At 41.7% G+C, this 13,560-nt stretch overlaps 1 protein-coding gene across 1 annotated transcript in view; it reads right to left on the bottom strand.

Annotated features, from left to right (window-relative positions):
- ptk7b (protein tyrosine kinase 7b) overlaps positions 1 to 7,512 on the bottom strand; it is a gene marked incomplete at its 5' end in the record, with an annotated part of 122,682 nt that extends 115,170 nt beyond the window's left edge. Inside the window, 2 exons of the mRNA XM_043687347.1 lie at positions 30 to 160; positions 7,358 to 7,512. Coding sequence (XP_043543282.1) covers positions 30 to 160; positions 7,358 to 7,512 — 286 coding nt within the window. The remainder of the gene's footprint in view (positions 1 to 29; positions 161 to 7,357) is intronic.
- Between the last annotated feature and the right edge of the window lie 6,048 nt (positions 7,513 to 13,560).

The raw sequence follows: 13,560 nt of genomic DNA, 5'->3' as shown, positions 1-13,560 counted from the left end.
TAAATTTTTACAGTATATTTCATTCTCACCTGCCATTCGTAGTGCAGCTTCTAGCACTGTGGGCTTCCCTCTTGGACCCCGACCAACACATTTATACACACCAAAGCTGCGAGGTTTCACATTGGTAAGGAGCAGAGAGCCATTAGCAAATACAGTAGTCCTGAGAAGAGAATATTCAAGTTAAGTAGAGCTTTGCATTTCCTTCAATTAGTATTTTTGCAGTTCCCATGCCCTGAAGCTTCTGTTAGCTCAGATGTGGCTCCATCAACAGTTTTGATCAGTTGTGGGAGCACTCTTGCATTGGAATCACAAGGTTCAAGATCTACGCAAGGGTTTGAGCATTAAAGGTCAAGGCTGACACTCAAGTGTAATACGGAGGATGGACTGCATTGTTGAAAATGCTCTACTTCAGATGAGACAAAGTCATCACCATTTGCTGCTTGAGCAGATACAAGATCTTATTCTGAGAAGCGGAGTCATCATACATGGCATTGCTGATATTTTTATTCCTCAATCAACAAAATTATCTGATCATCACCATCATTGTATAGCTGTGACTGGGAGTTTGCTCTGTTCAAGTTGACTGCTGCATTTCCTTCAATACAACAGTCTGAGCAGTAAAAAATTATTCCTGTGGCTCAAGAACTTTGCAATTCCAATGATCATAAAGTGATATATAAATACATGCTTTTCTTTCTTTGTTTTTGAAACACGCACTATGCTTCATGGTGAAGTCACATAGTGAGTGTTAGCAATTTGGTGTACAGCATCTTTTTGTCCCCTCATCCAGCATGCAAATAACTGCGCTTTGTAGTCTGAGTCACTGACAGGAATGAAAAGAAAGAATTTTGGGTACTTTTTCTCCACTCTCTCATGAAGTTTTTAAGCCCCATTTGTTGCCCAGGCTGAAGTAAAATACATGACAAGGTGGAGGCTTTCCAGATTTTTTATTATTCACCTTCCCTGAACATTCAACAGCATTATAATCACTGAATAGCAGACTATCAACTTTCTGGGGTTACCACTTACTAAACACTAGATATTACAGCCATATATAGTACAACCTCGATTATACAAACATCAATTATCTGACCAAGATCTCAAGGTCCCGTAAAAAAGGCGCTGGGCAACTTAGCATTCAGTTATCAGTTAACCGGCATTATGGCGTGCATTGCCGGATAACCGAGACATATTTGATAACCAGCCCTCAAAGTACTGCTTGTTTTACGGTCAGATCAGTTATCCGAATGAACAGTTATCTAAACGAAATACACCCTGTCCGTCTCGTTCGGATAAACGAGTTTGCACTGCGAATACTTTTGACTACAACAGCAGGTCAGAAACTAGAAATTGTACAGTAACTCCAGGCCAAATTTCCCAGAACCTTAACATTAAATATACTTAACTACCTCACAGTAAAGACACCCATAGATTGCAGTGTTCACAACATGATTAAGTCACAGTTTGAGGAAGAGAAGAGTGGATTGAATAAGAAGGCTTTAAAAACAGCAATTATGATCGCTTTAAAGAGAGCTTGCTGAAGTGAATTAGAAACTTATAGGACGGTTTGCCAAATTTCTGTCATAGTAAAAATGCTGGAATCTATTAAGGAGATTATAGCAGGGCACTTTGAAAATCTTAATAGTTTTATGAAAGAAAAATCATGATTGAATAATTTGAATTTTGCTTAAATGAAGTAAAATATTGAAAAAGGGAACTGGTGTACATACAGTACTTTGATTTCCAGAAAACGTTTCATGAAGTGCCACAAAAAGGGTTACTATGCAGAATAAGAGCTCATGGTATAGTGGATAATATAAGAAATATAGAACATCACAGTGCAGTACAGGCCCTTCGGCCCTCGATGTTGTGAGATGGAACGAATCTACACTATTCCATTTTCATCCATATGTTTATCCAATGACCACTTAAATGTCCTTATAGTTGGCGAGTCTACTCTTGTTGCAGGCAGTGCGTTCCACACCCCTACTACTGAGCAAAGAAACTACCTCTGACATCTGTCCTATATTGATCACTCCTCAATTTAAAGCTATGTCCGCTCATACTAGCCATCACCATTCGAGGAAAAAGGCTCTCATTGTCCATCCTATCTAACCCTCTGATGATCTTGTATGTCTCAATTAAGTCACCTCTCAAACTACTCCTCTCGAACAAAAACAGCCTCAAGTCTCTCAGCCTTTCATCAAAAGACCTTCCCTCCATACCAGGCTACATCCTAGCAAATCTCCTCTGAACCCTTTCCATAGCTTCCACATCCTTCCTATAATGCTGTGACCACAACTGCACTCAATACTCCAAGTGTGGCCGCACCAGAGTTTTGGACAGATGCAGCATGATATCGTGGCTCCAAAACCAATCCCTCTAACATTAAGAGCTATGCCTTCTTCGCAACTCTATCAACCTGGGTGGCAACTTTCAAGGACCTATGTACATGGACACTGAAATCTCTCTGCTCATCTACACTACCAAGAATCTTACAATTAGCCCATAATCTTTATTCCTGTTGCTCCTTCCAAAGTTAATCACCTCACACTTTCCTACATTAAACACCATTTGCCACTTTCAGTCCACCTGTTCAGCTTATCTACGTCCCTCTGTAACATGCAACATCTGTCAGCATTATCCATAACTCCATCGACCTTAGTATCATCCGCAAATTTATTAACCCATCCTTCTACGCTCTCATCCAGGTCATTTATAAAAATGACAAACAACAGTGGCCCCACAACAGATCCTTGTGGTACACCACCAGTAACTGAACTCCAGGATAAACATTTCCCATCAACCACCACCCTGTCTTCTTTCAGCTAGCCAATATCTGATCCAAAACGCTAAATCACCCTCAATCCCATGCCTCCGCAATTTGGGCAACAGCTTACCGAGGGGAACCTTATCAAATGCCTTACTGAAACTCACATACATCACAGCAATTGCTTTACCCTCATCCACTTTTTGGTCACCATCTCAAAGAGCTCAATAGGGTTTATGAGGCATGACCTATCCTTTACAAAACTGTGTTGACTATCCCTAATCAATTTATTCCTCTCTAGATGATTATAAATCCTCTTTCTTACAACCTTTTGCAACACTGTACCCACAACCGAAGTAATTACCAGGGTTGGCTCTACATCCTTTCTTGAACAAGGGGGCAGGCATCATTTGCTATCCTCCAGTCTTCAGGCACTATTCCTGGAGACAATGATGACAAAGATCAAAGCTAAAGGCTCTGCAATCTCCTTCCCAGAGAATCTGAGATTAAATCCTATCTGGCCCAGGGGACCTATCTATTTTCACACTTTCCAGAATTGCTATCACCTCCTCCTTGTGAACCTCAATCCCGTGTAGTCTAGTAGCCTGTATCTCAGTATTCTCCTTGACAACATTGTCTTTTTCCAGTGTGAATAGTGACGAAAAATATTCATTTAGCACTTCCCCTATCTCCTCAGACTCCGCATACAACTTGCCACTACTATCTTTGAGTTCTCCAATTTCAAATAACCACCCTCCCCATCCTCTGACTCCCTTCCCAGCGCCTCCCCCTCCTTTCCACTGGCCCTTCCCACCAACCAGATTCATTGCCCCCATTGACCAACCAGGTCATAACCTCGACCTGTCTTCACCTGTCCCCGCTTCAGCACCCTGCCCCATCTCCCTCTTTATCTGCAGCTCCCCCACACCCGCCAGCTCTGAAGAAGGGTTACACTCGAAACGTCGACTTCTGCACCTCCTGATGCTGCCTAGCATTCAATTTGAAAATTGTGCATGTGACAGGATGAGAAAACATGATTGCTGAAAAATTGTCGAGACTTGGATGAGAAGCAGAGGCATTCGGTGGCAGGAATAAACGAACTGAAATAGAATGTACTAGTGCTGGTTTGCATGACTATAGTCAATGTATATGCATTGTAGTGTACTAACAAGATTAAGAGGTTTTTAAAATGAAGCCATCTTGGGATATTGATGGGTTTGTTTAAAGAAAGTGGGGGGATGGTGTGATGGTGCTGCTCCTTTAGCAAGGTTATTCTGTCTTTGGTTTTTTTCCCCCTCACTCTTCTTCCCTCCCCCCCCCCCCCCCCAACAAGGGTTGCAAAGGCAGAGGTGCTGAAATATCAGAACTGGCTATTTTAATAATGATTAACAGATGCTGCCTAAGCCAACAATCAGGAAAGGCTTTTCAGTTGTTTTTTGAAAACACCTGGACAATGAAAGGGGAGTGGCTAGATTCCCAGTTCAGGGTTTTTTCTCATTTTGGGTTAGTTTTAGCTGGGGACCCAACAAAACACTCCTTGCTGATCCCCTCTCTCGCTGACACCTCCCTCCTCTGAGAACCTGCGTTTAAATATACCTTTTTGCCAAGAGATATGTATATGGGACATTGCAGGAAATTGGAACAGCTCTTTGTTAAGTTGTGTTTCTGTGCTGGTTGGGTTTTCAAATAGTTCTGTTATTCTAAATTCGATTTTCTTTTGTTAGTGTGTAAAGAAATTTTGTTTTGTTTAAAACAGAGGGGTTTGACCAGCTGCGCCGCTTCTGGTATACTCACTTACATCTGCTTAAAACAACTAGAAACGTTTGGTTGTGGGCTATATTTTGAAGGGGTCTGGCCTGGTCCATAACAGGATTCTTGAAAGATTACAATCAATGAATGCTATGTCATAGTGAGGATGTACTGGAGTAGCATTTTTGTTTTCACTAAAGAACCCATATGAGAATATCCTTTATTGTCACTTGTATTCCAGTATAAAAGTACAGTGAAAAGTTTTTCCATTGGCTGCCTTTAGCGCTACCATCTTAGTACCTTGTACATCAAGTACCTTGGTACAAATCTCAGAGTTTAAAAAAAATTGTTATACAAAAGGGGATTAAAAAGACAGCAGTAGCACTACTTACGGTGTGTAAGAATAAGCTAGAAATGAGGCAATTATAACATTGTGAAAAGGATTTACATTACAGTCTGGTAAGAATTCCAAACAGCAGCAGCTCAGCACTTGGTGCCAGGCCCAAGTCTAACAACTGTCCCACAATGTTCCAGTCCGCTCCTCACCGGCACTCAGCAGCAACAAGCTAAGTCGCACTGAACTGGGATTTGCTTCACTTTGCATCACTCCGGGGCTCTGGTTTCCCCTCAAGTCCCTCCGTGACTGAGGATTCTCCGCATCACTCCAGCCTCCAATCTGCTCCTTGCTGACACTCAGCAGCAACAAGGTAAGTCGCACACTGCCAGGACTCTGTATTCCCCATGCACCACTCCAGGATGGCTAAGAGAGAGAGAGAAGTAGAAAAGGGACAAAGAGAACAGACAAAGCAGAACAGCTCCGGTTGGAGCATCCTACTCTGCCCCCATTCTGCCATGTGGCATAAACCACCAACACTCCCCCAAAGCTGCATGGCTGTGCACAAAGGGTCTGCATGCAGGATGTCAATGCCAGTTGCAGCACTGACTTCTGGTTCTGGACATCACTGTCAGGCACAGAAAGTGGGAACACTGACTAACACCATACTCAATAGTTCCTCAAAACTGGCATGTTGAATTCAAGTTGTGGCTTAGATGTGTATATATGGCAAGTTTTGTTTACGAAAATGCACCATATCCTTGTGAAGACCTGGCCAGTTAAAACGTTGACTTGGAATGTGCTTAGTTCTCCCAGATTCAAACATATCCTGCCACTGGAATTTCATGGGCTTTTCTTAATATTACTTGACAATATGAGAATAGTGCTGGAAATGTGTTGCTGGAAAAGCGCAGCGGGTCAGGCAGCATCCAAGGAACAGGAGAATCGACGTTTCAGGCATAAGCCCTTCCTCAGGAGGGTGGTTATGCCCGAAACGTCGATTCTCCTGTTCCTTGGATGCTGCCTGACCTGCTGCGCTTTTCCAGCAACACATTTCCAGCTCTGATCTCCAGCATCTGCAGACCTCACTTTCTCCTCAAATATGAGAATAGTACCCATCTGGTGAACAACCATTTTCAAGTCTTCATCAAAAACTGATTTTTAATATCAAAACTATTCCGGTTTCCATTGGCTTCAACTTCAGTTTGAGTTGATTTTCTTTTATTCATTGACTGAATAAGGGCATCGCTGGCAGCACTTCTAGGTGATGGCATTCTCATGTTTCTCTGCCCTTGTTCTTCCAAATGGCAGCAATTATGAGTTTGGAAGATGCTCTCAAAGGAACCTTGGTTAAATTGAACTACTTTATTTTACTGCTGATCTACTTGCAGAACCTCAAGCAAAGACAGATTTAACACATCCTTTGAATTATCCAAATTCCAAACATTTCAGATAACCAAATAGTAGCCAATGGTGCTAATTCACCATTGGATGACAAAATTTGCTTAGCCGTTGTTTTTGTCACTACACGTGAAGGAAAACGTCCTGTAACCATTTTACGTAACTGTTCTCTCCCACTGCATTCTCCAGTCTTGGCATTTCCAAGATTGGAGAAGCTACAACTGTGGTCTCCATCAAGTTATTCTCTGGTCAACTTTGTCTGCAGAGAAACTATAGACAACTCCTATAGTTAGTACACCAGGTATGCGGTCATATCCTCAGTGTGCTCGAGACAAGGGCACAGGTATACACCCATCCACTAATACCATTTACTAAAATGTTGCCATTCATGTCACTCTTGTCTAAAAATCATGCCTGCTCCTGGCAAGGTGTTCACAGAAAATGACCTCTTTTAAAGAAATTACTCCTGAATTGTCCACAAAACTTGAAATAAACTCCTTTTCCCACTATACTTGAAAAAGTTACATTCTCCAAGGAATATTAAATATAACGCACCCTTGTTACACTATATCATTGTCCTGGCTGAAGGGACCAAATGTACAGTTGCTAAACTTACTGACAATACAAAGATAACTTAGAGCATAAATTGTCAAGAGGACATAAGTGGTCCGCAGGGGGATGTGTATAAACAGGTTGTGTGAGTAAGCAAAATTTATCCAGATGAGCAAATATGGGAAAACTAGAACCTTTCCACTTTGACAGGAATAGAAAAACAATACATCATTTAAGTAGAGACAGATAACAGACCACCGAGGCACAAAAGGATCTGGGTATCCTGGCAACTGAACCACAATAAGTTATTCTGCAAATATAGCAAATGATTAGGAAGGCAAATTAAAATCATTACTTTGTACTTTTTAAGGACAGGGAGAAAGGATACAAGTGACAGAAAAAGACAAACACATTATGCTCATTGATGCTGTTCCCCAGTGGGATATGCACTTAGCACCAAAAACTATCAATAATCAATGTCCTAATAATTTTAGTCTTATTATTTTAATTATTGCTCATTGATATCAAGCACTCAGAGTAAAGAACTTTACCGTGAAGAATTATGGATAATTGTATCATCAAATAACCATTCCTGTACTGGGGGGGGTGTGGCTGTAAACTGACAGTGAAAAATGGCATCCTCCTTTTTATTGACAATCTGTTCCTTAGGTCGGATTACAGGTTGCGGAAAGCTGGCATCTAGAAAAGACAGTGGTAGATAAAAGTCAGATTACACTACATAAAACAAAATAACTTTATTGTTTGCTACAGTTTCATTTATATTGAACACAGAAAAAACCCTCTTCTGGGTTAGTATGTCGATATATTGCCTTAAATGAAAACCTAACTAGTTGCAAGAATTAAAAGGTAGGAAATGTCTAAGTAAGAGTTAGACATTTAAAAGGACATAAATCAACAATGAGATTTTAGAATCCAGGTAAGCATATCATTAGGTTTGCTCAAGGTCGAGGGTAAGGTAAGAGAAAGCAAAGGGAATGTGGTGGTGCAGTGCTAATGCCCCTACACAAGCAATTCAGAGAATCAGACTAATTTTCTGAGAAGTGGAATTTGAATTTTATTAATCAAACTGAAAGCTAGTCTCTAATAGTGTCATACATGAAGCTATCATGAATTGTCATTAAATCTCATCAGTTTCATTTCAATGAACTCAAATGATTAATGGAAAGCAGAATTTTAAGAACTAGATGTTCAGAATACAAACATTAACGTAATTATACAGTTAATAAGACTTCATTCATGTGTTTAGTTTTGGAAATAACTTGGCAAATAAATACCACTTTTGAATAGAGTCTTGCAATGACTTACTAGAATTATAGATGGGGTTAACAGATTTAACTACAAGCAAAATCTGATTTCCAGTTCACAAAAACAGCAGAGCAGAATCAATGTTAGTATTGCAGATTTGAACGACTTGAGAATTTCAAGCATCACTTTAACACAAGGTTAGCAAAGACAGAGATTCGTACAGCACAGAAAAGGCTCTTCCACACATCGAATCTACACTGACATAACTAAAAGTGCACTAATCCCAATTTCCTGCACTTGTCCCATATCTTTGGATGGCATTTCAAATGCTCGTCCAAATTTTTTTTCACGTTTGTAAGGTTTCCGGCCTCTACTACCTTCTTGCCAGTGCAGTCCAGATTCCCACCACCCGCTAAGTGAAATCCCCTCTGAAACTTGTGCCCCTTCACCTAAAACTATGCCCTCTCCTGATTGATCTCTCAAGAAAGGAGAACAGCTGCTTCACTCTGTCCATAGCCCTCAATTATGACCCCCCTCAGTCTTCTCTGCTCTGAAGAAAACAGTTAAAAATCACACAACACCAGGTTATAGTCCAACAGGTTTATTTGGAAGTACAACCTTTTGGAGCGCTGCTCCATCAAGGAGCAGCGCTCCAAAAGGTTGTACTTCTGAATAAACCTGTTGGATGACAATCTGGTGTTGTGTGATTTTTAACTTTGTCCACCCCGTCCAACACTGGCACCTCCACATCATGGCTAAAGAAAACAATCCAAGTCTATCTAGTCTCTCCTTATAGCTCAAGTTCTGCATCCCAGGCAACATCCTGGTGAACCTCCTCTGTAAACCCTCCAGTGCTATCATATCCTTCCTAAAGGTAACCAGAACTGCATCAGCTGTGGCCTGACCAATGTTCTGTACAACACTAACATCATCTCCTTGATCATATAGTCCATGCCATGACAGATGACAGCAAGTGTCCCATTTGCCTTCTTAACTATCCTATTCATGTGTTCTGCTGACTTCAGGGATCTGTGAATAATTACTCCATGATCCCTCTGTTCCTCTGAGTTAGCCAGTATCCTGCCATTCACTAAACACTCCCTCATCTTGTTCCCACTTCACACTTATCAGGTTAAATATCATCCGCCATTGATCTGTCCATCTGGCCAACCCATCCACATATTTTAGTAACTGACAATCACCTTTGCTATTAACCATTCTACCAATCTTGATGTCATCTGCGAATTTGCTTAACATCCACCCCACCCCCACTCCCACCCCACCCAATCCACCCCACCACCAATTTTCATCTATATCATTTCTGTACCATATGTACTCGAGTAATAGATGATCTCATGTAAAATTCGACCTCCCACTTTTGGCCAAAAAAAATGGAATTTTCCATATACTTCATGTAAAAGTTGACCCTCGTTCTTCACAGATAGCAGGTCAACATTTATGAATCAATGTGCCAGCCGCTGTACTCCGCTCCGGCTTTCCAGACTGCTGATTATTCCGCTCCGCTCTGGGGTTTCCAGTCTGCTGGCTGTTGTGCTCCACTCTGGGTTGTCAGAATTACCCTAATTGTTTTTTTTAAATTCGTTTAGAAATCAACTGGGCTTCGGCTGATGACACGGTCTCAATTTTGACAGGCATGAATTTCAGATCCCGAAAAGTGGTATCCATGTAATAGTCGACCCCATAAATTTAACTTTAAAAAGTAGTCAAAAAAAAGCTACAGGGTGGTTGGGTTGGTTGGTCCCGGTGTCCCAGAGGTGTTCTCTGAAACGCTCCGCAAGTAGCCGGCCTGTCTCCCCAATATAGAGGAGGCCACATCGGGTGCCCTGTAGCTCAACATTTCAATTCCCCCTCCCACTCCACCAAGGATATGCAGGTCTTTGGACTCCTCCATCGTCAGACCACAACAAAACGACGGTTGGAGGAAGAACGCCTCATCTTCGGGCTAGGAACCCTCCAACCACAAGGGATGAACTCGGATTTCACCAGTTTCCTCATTTCCCCTCCCCCCACCCTGTCTCAGTCAAATCCATCAAATTCAGCACCGCCTTCCTAACCTGAGATCTTCTTCCTGACCTATCCGCCCCCACCCCAGTCTGACCTATCACCCTCACCTTGACCTCTTTCCACCTATCACATTTCTGACGCCCCTCCCCCAAGTCCCTCCTCCCTACCTTTTATCTTAGCCTGCTGGACAAACTTTCCTCATTCCTGAAGAAGGGCTTATGCCCGAAACGTCGATTCTCCTGTTCCCTGGATGCTGCCTGACCTGCTGCGCTTTTCCAGCAACACATTTCCAGCTCTGATCTCCAGCATCTGCAGACCTCACTTTCTCCTCAAAGATTCATCTGCTGCCAAGCCTTATATACCACTTACTTGCCAAATTAATATCCAAAACATAATCCATGCTCCAAGCATGCCTTGCAAATGTTAATAACATCTCAGTGGGAATAAGAGAAAGAGCATCACGTAATAACTTGGCAAAAACATGGAAAGGAAAAAGACCTGAACACAGCTAAGCCCTTAACTTTCATCCTTCATGGCACACTGAATGTGGCAGAAGGCAGAGCGAGCTAAGCTAAACTGACAAACTAGGTTAAGGCTCAGGAAAACAAAAACCCAGTACAGGCATTTAGAGTCAAAGTCGTGCAGCACAGAAACAGACACTTCAATCCAAATCGTCCACGCCAACCAGATATCCTAAATTAATCTAGTCTCATTTGCCAGCATTTGGCCCATATCCCTCTAAGCCCTTCCTATTCATACACCCATCCAGATGTCTATTGCATCAGCCTCCACCACTTCCTCTGGCAGCTCATTCCATACAGGCACCACTCTCTGCGAAAAAGTTGCCCTTTAGGTCCCTTTTAAATCTTTCCCCTCTCATTTTAAATCTATGACCTCGAGTTTCAGATTCCCTTATCCTGGGGAAAAGACCTTGGCTATCCCTCATGATTTTACAAACCTCAACCTCCAATGCTCCAGGGAAAACAACCCCAATCTATTCAGCCTCTCCCTATAGCTCAAACCTTCCAATCCCAGCAACATCCTTGTAACTCTCTGTTGAATCCCTTCACATTTAACAACAGGTTTCCTATAAAAGGGAGACTAGAATTGAATGTAGTATTCTAAAAATGACTTACCCAATGTCCTATACAGCCACAATATAAAATCCTAACTCCTACATTCAATGCACTGACTAATGAAGGCAAGTGTACCAAATGCCTTCTTTACTAGCCTGTCTACCTGAGACTCAACTTTCGAGGAACTATGAACCTGTACCCAAAGGTCTTTTTGTTTGGCAACACTCCCCATGACCTTACCATTAAGTGCATGCTGTGGGTTGATTGCTTTGCCAAAATGCACCACCACCAATTTTGGTGTCATCTGCAAACTTACTAATCATATCTCCTGCATTCACATTCAAATAATTTATGTAAATGACAAAAAGCAGTGGACCCAGCACTGATCCTTGCAGCACATTGCTAGTCACAGGCCTCCAGTCTGAAAAGCAACGCTCCATCACCACTCTCAGCATTATACCTTCAAGCCAATTTTGTATCCAAATGGCTAGCTCTCCCTGTATTCAACACAATCTAATGCTGCAAAACAATTTACAATGGTGAACCTTGTCAAACACCTTGAAGTCCATTTGGACAACATCTACTGCTCTGCCTTTTGTCACATCTTCAATCAAAACTCAATTTGGTGAGACATGATTTTCCACACACAAAGCCATGCTGAATACCCCTCATCACTCCTTGCATTTCCAAATACATGTAAATCCTGTCTCAGAATCCCCTCCAACAACTTACCCACCAGTGATGTCAAGCTCACTGGCTTTTCCATACTTGCTTTTTCGTACATAATGGCACCATAGTAGCCACCCTTTAGTCTTCCAGCATCTCACCATCTCACCTGTGACTATCAATGATACAAATATCTCAGCAAGGGGCCCAACAATCACTTCCCTAACTTCCCACAAAGTTTTGAGATACACCTGATGAGATCCTGGGAATTTATCCACTTTTATGCATTTTAAAACATCCAGTACCACCTCCTCAAGATATCACTGTTTATTTCTCCAAGTACTCTAGCTTCCATGTCCTTCTCCACAGTGAACACTGATGCAAAATACTTGTTTGGTTTGTCGCCCATCTCCTGCGGTTCCATACATCTGTTGATCTTTAAGAGGCCTTAATCTCTCCTTAGTCACTCTTTTGCCTTTAATGTCTTTGTAGAATCTCTATGGATTCTTCTTAACCCTACTTGCCAAAGCTATCTCATGTCTCTTTTCACCCTCCCAATTTCCCTCGAGTATACTCCTATTGCCCTTATACTCAAGGGATTCACTCAATCCCAGCTGTCTATACCTGCCACATGCCTCCTACTTTTTCTCGACCAGAGTCTCAACTTCTCTGGTCATCCAGCATTCGCTACATCTGCCAGCCTTCCCAGTCACAACAACAGGAACATACTGCCTCTGGACTCTCATTCAAAATGAGGAGGGAAAATTTACAGTACACGAGAAAGCTCACTTGAAACATTAAAAACACAGATAGTAAGAGTCTTTACAGATATATAGGAAGGAAAAAAAGTGTCAATAAAGTGATAACCAGTTCTAAAGAAAGCGAGAAGGGCTGAAGAAGGGCTTATGCCCGAAACGTCAATTCTCCTGCTCCTTGGATGCTGCCTGACCTGCTGCGCTTTTCCAGCAAGACATTTTTCAGCTCTGATCTCCAGCATCTGCAGTCTTCACTTACTCCTAAAGAAAGCGAGTCTAGAATGTAGATTGTTGGAAGCAACTCACGTAAGGCTTACTCAACTAATACCTGGAATGAAATCAAACAAAGAACTGCAGATGCTGGAGATGTGATACAAGAACAGAAATTGATGGAGAAACTCAGCAGGTCTGGCAGAATCTGTGGGAAGAAAGCAAAGTTAACATTTTGAAGTCAATGATTAAACTTTGCTTTCTTCCCACAGATTCTGTCAGAACCTGCTGAGTTTCTTCAGAAACACCTTGAATGGGTGGCTTGTCATATAAGAAAGATTGGATAGGCTAGGAGAGTTCCACGAGAGTTTAGAAGAGCAATTTGATTGAAACAAATAATAATCCTGAGAGCACTTATCAGGGTAGATGTGGAAAGGATGATGATTTCTTTTGCGACTGAGTTAGGGATTGCTGTTTTAAAATAACATCACCCATTTGAAACAAATGAGAAGAATTATTTTCTCAAAGAGGTTCTTAAAAGAAAGGGAAAGCAATGAATTTGAGTATCCTGAAGATAAAGGTGGAAATATTCTTGCTAAATAAAGGACAGGAAGGTTATCAGGGTAACTGGGAACATAATATTGAGGTTACAATCAGCTTGAGGGGTCAAAAAGCCTCCTTTTGCTTGTAACTGATACATTCATGTTATTTGCCTGCTTCTCTCCATCAATCAACCTAGATATATGGGTATGCTTC

Source organism: Chiloscyllium plagiosum, chromosome 3 (assembly GCF_004010195.1).
Source record: "Chiloscyllium plagiosum isolate BGI_BamShark_2017 chromosome 3, ASM401019v2, whole genome shotgun sequence".
In the NCBI taxonomy this organism is placed as follows: domain Eukaryota; kingdom Metazoa; phylum Chordata; class Chondrichthyes; order Orectolobiformes; family Hemiscylliidae; genus Chiloscyllium; species Chiloscyllium plagiosum.
Note: the sequence above shows the minus strand (reverse complement) of the source record. Positions and strands in the feature narration are given on the sequence as shown.